This window comes from Erythrolamprus reginae, chromosome 7, assembly GCF_031021105.1.
Source record: "Erythrolamprus reginae isolate rEryReg1 chromosome 7, rEryReg1.hap1, whole genome shotgun sequence".
In the NCBI taxonomy this organism is placed as follows: Eukaryota; Metazoa; Chordata; class Lepidosauria; order Squamata; family Dipsadidae; genus Erythrolamprus; species Erythrolamprus reginae.
In genome coordinates, this window is record NC_091956.1 from 227,785 (window position 1) to 238,068 (window position 10,284).

Sequence of the window (10,284 nt, forward strand, 5' to 3'; positions counted from 1 at the left end):
GAGGCTGGACTGCCACTCGTCTGGGGTGATGCAGGGTCTCCTGCCTGAGCAGGGGGTTGGACCACTAGATGACCTCCAAGGTCCCTCCCAACTCTCATAACGATAACAGTCTAGAGTAGAAGAGTGAGGATCCCTCGCAATAGCTCTCCTCGGCCACCAGAGGGCGCCCTATCCACGCCTCCCTCCACCTCGCCCTCTGGCAGAAAGTGGGGGGGGGGCGTCCTTGCACCCTTGCACGTCCCGCCTCGTTTCTCCCGCCACCCTCCTGCTTGCAGCCCCGGCTGGGCTAGCTGGGGGGGAGGGGGCTCCTCTCAGATTGGACGGAATGGCTGGGCGAGCAGGCCGGGAGAATTCGCTTGAAAGCAACGCCCAGCAGGCCCGTCTAGATGCCCCCGACGGGGGAAGGGTGCCAAGGGAGAGGGAGGCCTGCCCTCAATCCCGCGCCAGCTGCCGGCGGACACTGAACCCAGCCCGGCGGGGGGGGCGGGGGGACGCTCCAGCTTTGCTTCCTCTGTGCGCGAGGCTTCCCCGGTCGGACCGGCAGCGCCACGGGGGGAAGAGGGAGGGGGGCGCTCTGGCCGGGCTGCCTTCCCCCGGGGCCCGACGGGGGGGATCCTCACTTCACCCTCTCCTCCTCCCCGCCCCCGCCCCCGCACGGAAGGAGCCCGAGCCGAGCGCCGCCGCTGGGCTTCCCCGAGACGGCCCGGGAGGTGGAGTCTGGCACCGGGGGCGGGGCGGGGGCGACGGCCTCCAGCATCTCCTCCCCTCCCGCCCCTCCCGCCGCGCGCACGTGGTCCGGGTTGGGCCGCGCGGCACGGCGGGAAGTGTAGTCTCTGGGGCGGCCACAGGCCCCGCCCCCTACTACTGCTCCTGCCCCCCGGAAGTGGGCAGGCCTCTGCAAGATGGCGTCTCCTCCTCCGGGGGCCCCGATGGCGATCGCGATGCGGCTCCGCAACCAGCTGCAGGCCGTCTACAAGATGGACCCGCTGCGCAACGAGGTCAGGCGGGGAGGGGAGGCGGGGGGGGCGCGACCCTCCTCGGGGCTGCGGGCTGGGGGGGGGGGGGCGGGGAGGGGGCGCAGGTGTGTCCGTGGGTCCGTCTGACTCGGCCCCGCTCCCCCCCCCCCCGCAGGAGGAAGTGAAGGTGAAGATGAAGGAGCTGAACGAGCACATCGTCTGCTTCCTCTGCGCCGGCTACTTCATCGACGCCACCACCATCACCGAGTGCCTGCACACCTGTGAGTGGGGCCGGGGAGGGGGGGGAAGGAGGGAGGGGGGAGGCTGCTCTCGCCCGGCCTCTCCGCGGGGCCTCCCGTCCCGGCCCCAGGGCAACGGGCCCTTCAGGCTCCCCAAGTCCCCCCGGAAGGTGCCCAGACCTCTTTCCCGGCAGCTTCACCCACTGGCTTCTTCAGGGGCGGCTGAGCAGACCCCCCGAGGAAAGAGTGGGGGGCTCCCATTGTGCCCTCCCTCCCCTCCAGCCCCCCAGCGTCCCTCTCGGGCTCGGCTGCCCTGGGCTGCCACAGAACTCTGCCCCGGGCCCGGCAAGGCAGCCGCTCCTGGCCCTGGCAGCGGTGGCCCCCTGCCCCCTCTGCTCTGCCGGACGGGGCCGCCCAGATTCCTGGTCCCACCACCAGTTCCCCATCCAGGTAGAGTCTGTGGGTGCTTCTTTTCAACCCAGTTCTGCCCCGCGGAGGTCGTGGTTTCTTTGACCCCCACGAGACTCATCTGCCTTTCTCGGACCCTGCACCAAAGACAAATTCCTCGGGGGGGGGGAGACCCAGTCACACTCGGCCCATAAAAGAATTCCATGTCCTGTTCTGCCTGATCCCCTCCATTCGTGGGTCAAGGTTTACAACAACCCTGCGGCCCCCCTCCCCACCCGCCCAGTTGCTCATTCTATGGAAGCAGAAGAAGCTGCTCCTGGGGGGGCGGGGGGTGGGGAGGGGGGCAGCCAGGGGTCTGAGGCAGACGCAAGGCCTCCGGGGCCCCTCCTTGGCTGCCTCTTGGAGGAGGGTCTCAGGAGGGGCCTGCAGGCCGGCCAAGCCAGAGACTCTCCCCAAAGGAGCCATCCAGCCACCCGTCCATTCTTCTGCGCCCCCCCACCCCACCCCATGGATCCTCTCCCTGGCCCATCCTCATAGTGCCGGCTGTGTAAGCCATAGGAGCCCGCCCCCCGCCCCCCCCCCCCCGTGGAGGCAGGGGCAGGGCGGGGCCGAGGCTACCCGGGGGTCCTGCAGGGCTTTGGGGGCAGCCGGTCAATGGGGCTCTTCCCTCCCCCGGGCAGTCTGCAAGAGTTGCATCGTGAAGTTCCTGCAGACCAGCAAGTACTGCCCGCTCTGCAGCACCAAGATCCACGAGACGCAGCCACTGCTCAACCTCAAGCTGGACCGCGTCATGCAGGACATCGTCTACAAGCTGGTGCCCGGCCTGCAGGAGAGTGAGTGTGCCGGGGGGGGTTGGCTCTGGGGGAGGGGGGTTCCTGGGCCTGGGTCCACCTGGCCGTACCCCTCCCCTCCTCCCCCAGGAACACCCGAGAGACACCTGGCGAGCCTGCCTGCGTGGCTGGAGAGGTCACTTGGTGGAGGGGGGGAGTGTGAGTCTTGGCTGGACGTCCCACACGCAGAGACGTCCCTCCCCTCCCATCTGCCCCCTCCCCTGTTTCTGCCCCTAGCTGGTTTTTAGGCTCAGCCTCTTGCAGTGGTCCTGTGCTTTTCTTGTAGAATCTTCTTTAACAAGGTTTATTGTCCAGTTAATTCATCCGGGAAACGTTTGTGAAAGGGTGATTTAAATGGCGCATTGATCGTAGGGGCTCAGCCACGCAGTGTTCCCTGCTGGGCCACCACGTTGCCCCTCACCGCTTGCCCCTCTCCTTCTTCTCCCCCCCCCCCCTCTCCATCCCAGGTGAGGAGAGGCGGATCCGAGAATTCTACCAGTCCCGAGGGCTGGAGCGGGGCAGCCAGGCCAGCCATGAAGGTAAGGCTTGACCCCCACCCTCCTGTGCACAGCTTGCTTTGGGGGGGGATGTTGGTGGGCCGGAGTGCATGGCTGACAGCCCGCCTTCTACCCCAGACCCTGCCTCCGACCGCGTGGGCCTGCCCTACACCACCTTTGACCATTCACGGGCTCACTACTACCGCTTCGACGAGCACCTCACCCTGTGCCTGGAGAAGCAGAGGTGAGGAAGGGGAGAGGACATCGGGCGCTGGGGAGGGGTAGCAGGCAGGGGAGGCCCCCAGCTGGGCTGCCCAGGGGCCTCGGGGGGGGGAGCTGGCTGGCTCAGAGGGGACGGGAAGCAGGGGGGCATCCCACAGGGTGAGTCCACGCAGGGTGAACCTTTTTGGGAATCCCCAAGGTGGGGGGGGCTTCACAGATTCTGGGGGGGGGGGGGGCGGCAGGGAGCTTCCTTTCTCTGGGTGCCTGAGCTGCTTCCTCCCTTCCCTCCCTTTCGAGGTGGGCCGGACTCAGCCCCTCCCTCCTGTCTTCTCCTCTTGCAGCAGCTCTGGGAAGGAGAAGAGCAAACACCTCCTGCAGGTGAGGAGCCCCCTGCCCCCACACCCTCACCCCCCACGTGGGCAACCCCCTCCCTGCCTGGGAAAGGGGGGTCCTGGCAGGCAGCCCTCCCCCCTTTTCCCTGCGGCCTCCGCCACCTTCACCTTCTCCGCCCGCAGCAAAAGTTTGTCCGCTGCTCCGTTCGGGCCCAGATCCGACACCTCCGCCGGGTCCTGTGCTGCCGTCTGGAACTGGCCTTGCAATACGTGAGTCTGGACCAGGGGGGGCGCCTGGGGGGGCTGGGGGGGGCTTGCTGGTCCCTGCTGACGGGCGTGTGCCGGGCGCTTCTCCCTCCCAGGTCCAGATCCTGTTCGACAACGAGGTGCTGCCGGACCACCTGACCCTGAAGCAGCTGTGGCTCACCCGGTGGTTTGGCAAGGTGGGTGGGTGGGTGGGGCTCCTTTGGGGTGGGGGCTCCCTCTTCCCAGGCCCCCCCATGCAGGGCCCTCACCCCCCTCTCTCTTGCCTTCCAGCCAGCCCCCCTGCATCTCAACTACAGTGTGAAGGAGAAGAGGAGGTAGGGGGCCTCGGACCTCCACGGACCCTTTCCCCCCCCTTAATTTAAGGACCTCTGCCCTTCCAAGGGTGTTTATTTTTGTAATAAAAAGAGACTGATGGGCTTCAGCACCAACGGCTCCTTCGATGAGCAGGAATCTCCCCTGGGGGGCCTGAAGCTCCTGAAACTCAAGCTGCGATTCTCATGACTGGCCAGCAGGGGGAGGCAGGGCCACTCCGAGCGTCTCTGGCCTTGGGAATGGACACCCTCCCCTTATGAGCCGCTTCACCAGCTGCAATTAACCTCCACCTGAGCCCCCACCCCCATCCAGGAGAAGGACAGGAAGAAGGACCTCAGCCGCCTCCCAGACAGCCAATCAGGAGCCGTTGATGTGCAGCTCCCGGCACGCCTGCACCCCCCCCCCATAGCTGAGGGTTTTTTTCTGCGGGGGTGTGTGTGTGTGTGCAACTGACAGTGGGGTCCTTGCTCCAGAGATGCCCGGCTGTCTTCTCCGGGGCCTCTTCCCGGCCTTTGGGGGAGCAGCCCCCTCTGGAAGCCCTCCCTGCATTCATAGGCAGACGGCTGGAGGTCCCTAAGCCCCCCACCCATCCACGTGTGCAGCTGTAGGCAGAGGAGAGGGCTGCTTCCCTCCTCTCAAAGGGCGCCCCCGCCTTGAATCCCCCACCCTCTGCCTTCAGAGGTGCCATGAGGGGTCACTGCAGCCATAGATTGATTGATTGGGTTCGATATCTATGCTGCCCTCCTGCTGAGACTCAGGGCGGTTGCCTCCGTTGTCCACCTGTTCAGTGGGAGCTCCGGCTGTGCGCCCACCCCCCTCTGAGCCCCACCGTGGCGTCTGTCCCTGGGCGGGCCCAGTCCTGCAGCCGGACGGGAGAAGCTGCTGTGTTGGGCCGGAGGTTGCAGGCGCCCAGTCAGCCCCGTTTTCCTAACTCTGCAGCCCTTTTTCTGGGAGAGAGGAGTTCCTCTTCCTCCCCCAGGTTGAAGGGGGGGGGCTGCGTGTCTGCTCAAGCTGCCCCCCCACCCTTGCACCAATGGGGGAGGGACCTTTGGGCAGGAGGTTTTCTCTCCATGCAGGAGGGGCGGCTGACCGCCTGCCTAGCTGTAGGCCCCAGAGCACCACCAACACCCTGGTCAGCCGCCCCCACTTTCCTCAAGCGGCCACCACTCCCCGCCCCCCTTCCGCCCTCCTCTGGCCTTGCAAGCCCTCTGCAGGGATCCGTTTTCCTGGCCACAGCATCTGTTGCCAGTTCTCAGGCTGCCCGAGAGCCCTCCACACCCCCCCCACCGGGCTGCGTCTCTCCCCTGGGAAGCCCCCCCCCCTCGCTAAAGAGCTGGTGGAATGGTGGGAATCGGGGTCTGTGGGGGTGGGGGAGAAGCTGAGGAATCTGCCTGGTTTATGAAGGACCGCCTTCGTTTTATTGCTCGAGGCCAAAGAGAACTTTAGATGTGCTCAGGGGCAGTCTGGTTTTTCTTGGTTTGGAAAACACGAACGCTGGAATTCTTCCTCCCTTCCCCGCTTTCTGGAATGTGCCCCGTGGAGGGGAGCTGCTGGGCGGTCGGTCGGAGGGCCGGTCACGCTCAGCGCTGCTAATGGCAGAGGCTCCAGGAGGGGAATCCGAGCCGGCTCTCCTCTCTTCCCCTCGGCGGAGCAGCCCTGGCGGGAGGGGGCAACGTTGCCGGGGGTGGCCGGGCCCCGGGCAGCTGCCACCGCACATTCCAGCACACGTCGGCAGGTGGGCGCTCCCCGAGGGCTACTGCACACTCCCCCCCCCGCACAAAAACCCCTCTCTTGCGGTGGGGGGGGGAATGTAGCGGAGACTCTTGTGGAGGTTGAACTTTTGCACACACACACACACTACTACGCGCGCCTCGGTACAACTGACTCAGCTGGCTGGAGGTTTAATTTCACCCTGAAGAGTTACAAATGTGCCAGAGGCTTGAAGACTCCCCGCCTCTCGAACATTCGCCCTCGGTACTCCTGGCACGAAGCTAGAAGGAGAAATCAACCTCGTTCTCCAAGGAAGGAAGGAGGGAGGGAAAGGAAGGAGAGGAAGGAGGGAGGAAGGAAGGGCTGTTCGGAGCGGGAAGGGAAGCGGGGGGAAAGGGCACATCAGCTACTTGGGGGCGCCGTGGGGGAAGAGACGAATTGCCCTTTGTGGGGCCTCCATCCAGGTGTGGCAGGTGACTCTTCGGCACACCTGAGAAGCCGGGCCTGCCTTCTGCTCTTTGGCGTCATATCTTCAGGCACCCTCCGATCAAGCGTGACAGAAGGGGGGCGGTTGTCCCTGCGCTGCCTTCGCCGAGCCTCCCAGGAGTCGACCGGCCGCCTTCCCAAGCCAGCTGAAGCACCACCAGCCCCCGAATTGCCTGGCAGGAAAGGCCGCCCGGTGCTCACCTGCCCAGAGCCGCCAGGCGGGGCTGAGATAAGCTGAAGGCGAGAGAGGCGCGGCCTTTGGCCCGTCTGGGGCTTCCCCTCCCCGGCCGAAGCAACCGCCACACGGCTGCCCGGAGGAAGGAGGAGCTGCCAGGGCAGACGCGGGAGGGAGGCGCCCCTGAACGAGCTCACCGGGCACTCGGCTCACGAGAAAATCCGAAGGCATCATTCCGTCAGAACGCGGCCCGATTGGCAGCCGACAATGGCTGCCCGGGAGCAGCCTGAGCCCACCTATCCATCCTGGGCTGCGGGGTGGGGGTATTTTTTGGGGGGCGGGGCACGGAGCACCCCAGGAGAGGTCACTTCGTGTGAGCAGCCAAACCACACAAAACGGAGCCTGGGGCTGCCTGGGAGGAGAAGCCCCGCACAGCGTTTCCTCCTAGGCGCTGACCACCGGCTCTCAGGCAGCGCGGAACTTGGGGCGAAGTAGCGGCTCCTGCAAGCAGCCCCAACGGCGGAGGTCACTTCTGGAGCGGCATCTACGTGCTGCTGCCCCCCCCCCGCAGTGCTAGGGAGGGGCGGTGGGAGAGCGGTGGGAACAGGGCTGACTCATCCCGCCCGTCTGGCCTGGCAGCTTCTCCGCTTCCCTACTAGCCCTCCCCAGGGAGCCCGGCGCTGCCAGGGCAGGAAGAGCCCGGCGCTGGCCTTCCGGGAGGATGCAGCCATCTCGCCTGGCTCCCGGGGCTTCCCAGGAAGCCGCTCGGCGAGCTCCATGTCCGCGGACTTGGCCGCTGGGTCTGCTACCCCGGCCCTGCTGTGCGTCCTTGGCCAGGAGCCTGCGGGAGAAGCGAGCGCGGGGGCCTTCAAAGCAGCCAGGCGCGCCGCCTGGAAGCACCATTGTCTCGGCCATCGCACTGCAGGGGGGGCGGGAGGAGGAAGCCGGGCTGCTGGTGCAAGACGGAGCTCCGCATGGCTGCCTGGCTGCCTGCCCTGGGGCAAAGGGGGCTGCCCAACAAGGCAGAGCACAAAGGGGGGCAGGGGTGGGGCTCTCAGGGGGGATGGAAGCTGCTGATTTTTTCGGCGCTGGCAAAGTGGGGGCCTTTCTATCTTGGTCAGTAAAGTTTGCTTCAGGCCTTCAGCCCTCCTGGCTTCAGAGGCTCAACCCTCACTGGGTCAAGACCTCCTGCAAAAGTGGCAGGTGCACCAGGTGTATCCGCTCACTTCTTTATCTCTTTTGTTCACTTATTCAATTTCCATGCCACCTTTTCCTGGGACTCGGGGCAGCTCACAACAGGTTAGAAATCGACATAAAACTACATTAAAAACCCAGAGTTAAAACTAAACAGACTCACAGGCCACACACGCCACGTTCCTTCACTGGGCAGGTCAAAGTTTCGGTGGCCCCAAGGCTGGCGGCAGAGGGGAGTCTTCAAAGCTTTGTGGAAGGCAGGGAGAATGAGGGCAGCACGGATCTCAGGGGGGAGTTCATTCCAAAGGGCCGGGGCAGCCACAGAGAATGCCCTTCCCCTAGGCCCCATCAGGCGACATTGGCTGATGGGACCTGGAGAAGGCCGACCCTGTGGGCCCTAACCGACTGCTGGGACTCATGCGGCAGAAGGCGGTCCCTAAGTAATCTGGCCCGATGCCACGTAGGGCTTGATAGGTCCTAACCAACACTTTGAATTGTGTTCGGTGCAGCACGCGGAATGCTGTAGAGACATGGACATAATTACCTAAAACAATTTACAGTGAAGCAGTTTGCACGTCACAACCTCCCGGGTCTCTGGACACTTTTGGCTCAGTTGGTTCTTTCAACCTGACATGTCAGAAAAGCCCCTTTCACACCTGGCGGGAGGGGGATGAGAGTGGCTGGAGGGCCTTTCCTTGTGCCTTTCCTCCCTTTCCCAGCGGTCAGCGGTGGAGGAAGCCCGTCGGTCAGCCTGAGTCCAGGCGGGGTGTGTGTGTGTGAGGGCAGGCAGACGCCCCATTCCAGGGACAGCCTGGCCGGGGGGCTCATCCGAGACGCGTCCCTTTCACCCTCTGTTTAAGGGAGGGTCGGGAGGGTGGGGGGATCTCCAGCTGATGGGGGGAGGGGGGATGCTTCGAGCGGATCCTGGCTGGACTGGGTGGGGCTAAGAGGAACCTTTGCAATGGAGAGCAAGCCTGCGAAGACCCAGATCGCCTTCAATGTCATCCAGAGATACAAACCGCACCAAAGGCCGTTTGGAGACCCTTGAATGCTTCTTCTGAAAGCGGAAGACCAGGGGTGAACCGGTTGCCCCATATTCCCCCCCCCCTAAAGCCCCCAACTTCACACACCCCAAGGTCCAGACTGACTTTTACCATCGGGGGCCAAGGGCTCCTTGGGGGAGGGGGGCATCAGAAAACCGGTCCTGGGCAATGCTGGAGACGGGGGGGGGGCTCTGCACTGGCCAAGCTGTGCTCTTCCCCGGGGGACCCCTTCCCCCTCAGGCGGCAGGGAAAGCTGGCCAGGAGGAGGAGGAGGAGGAGGAAGAGGAGGAGGGGGAGGAGGAGGGGGAGGAGGAGGGGGAGGAGGAGGAGGGGGAGGGGGAGGGGGAGGAGGGGGAGGGGGAGGAGGGGGAGGGGGAGGAGGGGGGGAGGAGGAGGAGGAGGAGGAGGAGGAGGAGGAGGAGGAGGAGGCCCTGGGGCTGGTCTCGGAGGACGCCCCCCTCCACGTGACTGCTCTCAGCTTCCAGCTCCGACAGAAGTGGGGGCGCATTCAGCAAGAAAGAAAAGGAGGCTGCGGGGTGCCTCCTTTGGCCCCCAGGATCAAGGGGGCCCCTGAGCGGGGTTGAGAAGGGCGGCATGGAAGTCTGACAGACAGACAAGTAAAACTCCGCCCCCTCCTTTCCCACTCGATCCCCTCGGGATTTCTGGCCTCGTTCGCAGCTTTTGCTCGGAGAGAATTTTCTTGATCCCACCGATATTTGATGGCACTTTTATTTATTGATCATCTGGATTTCTAGGCTGCGCTTCTTCGTAGACTCAGGACGACTTGCAAAACAGGAGTGAATACAAAAGGAGAAAATGTAAGAAACCCAAAAGTTAAAACTAATATAAATCCAATCTAAAATGTTCCGCGCACCCGGAATCCCGGTGCAAACCGGCAGTAAACCCGGCGAGGGCGGGGGCAGCTCTGCGCCCCCTCCCAGGACGCTTCCGCTCTCTCCCGGGGCTTGAGCCCTCGCGACCCCGCGGCTGCCCTGCCCTGCGACGGCCCGAAAGGCTTGGCAGTGAAGCCTCCCTTCACCGCCCCCCACAAACACTCACATTGGCCACCGCGAGCGACGAGAGGGAGGGTCCGCACCTGCCCCCCGCCCTCCCCCTCCTTGATTGACAGGAGCGCATGGAGAATTCAGCTCTGCGCCCATCTGCCTTGGGGAGCGTCGCCTGCACTGAGCTCCCAGGCCGGGAAGGGGCATTTCAATCCGGAGGAAATTGCTTTAGGGAGCCCCTCCCTCCCCACAGGATGCCCCCCCCCGCTCTGCCCAGGCTCCCACCAGCTCCTTGGGGGGGGGGCGCTTTCGCTGCAGCGTCTTCGTCTTCCCTTCCGGGAGGCTTTTTGGAGCATTTCCTCATTGATGTCCAGCGCCCGTTCTGCCCCCGCCCTTTCTGCAGCCAGGGCCTTCAGCGCTTGGGGTCAGGGGTGGGGAGTGGGGGGTGGGCAGAGTTCCTGCAGGTGAGGCGCCTTCTCGGAGCCAGCCGGGTCAGTCTGAAGCCAAAGAGCTCTGCCCACGTGCAGTGCTGTTTGTTAGACGATAAGGAGTAAGCTGTGCTACTCCGAAGTTACAATGGACATACAGAGGAAAACGTGGAGGTAGCAG

At 64.6% G+C, this 10,284-nt stretch overlaps 1 protein-coding gene across 3 annotated transcripts; it reads left to right on the forward strand.

The window, feature by feature from the left end:
- The first annotated feature begins 831 nt into the window (after positions 1-831).
- Positions 832-4,175, forward strand: PCGF1 (polycomb group ring finger 1). Of its 3 annotated transcripts, none has more exons than XM_070756759.1 (9): positions 832-998; positions 1,132-1,237; positions 2,284-2,436; positions 2,901-2,972; positions 3,069-3,174; positions 3,450-3,530; positions 3,668-3,754; positions 3,847-3,927; positions 4,022-4,175. In XM_070756759.1, exons 1-8 carry the CDS (start codon positions 903-905, stop codon positions 3,887-3,889), a joined length of 744 nt encoding a protein of 247 aa, XP_070612860.1. In that variant the 5' UTR covers positions 832-902; the 3' UTR covers positions 3,890-3,927; positions 4,022-4,175. The 3 variants fall into 3 exon arrangements, with proteins under 3 accessions (XP_070612860.1, XP_070612859.1, XP_070612858.1); XM_070756758.1 differs by having other exon boundaries at positions 3,497-3,530; XM_070756757.1 differs by having other exon boundaries at positions 834-998; positions 3,494-3,530.
- Positions 4,176-10,284: the final 6,109 nt, after the last annotated feature.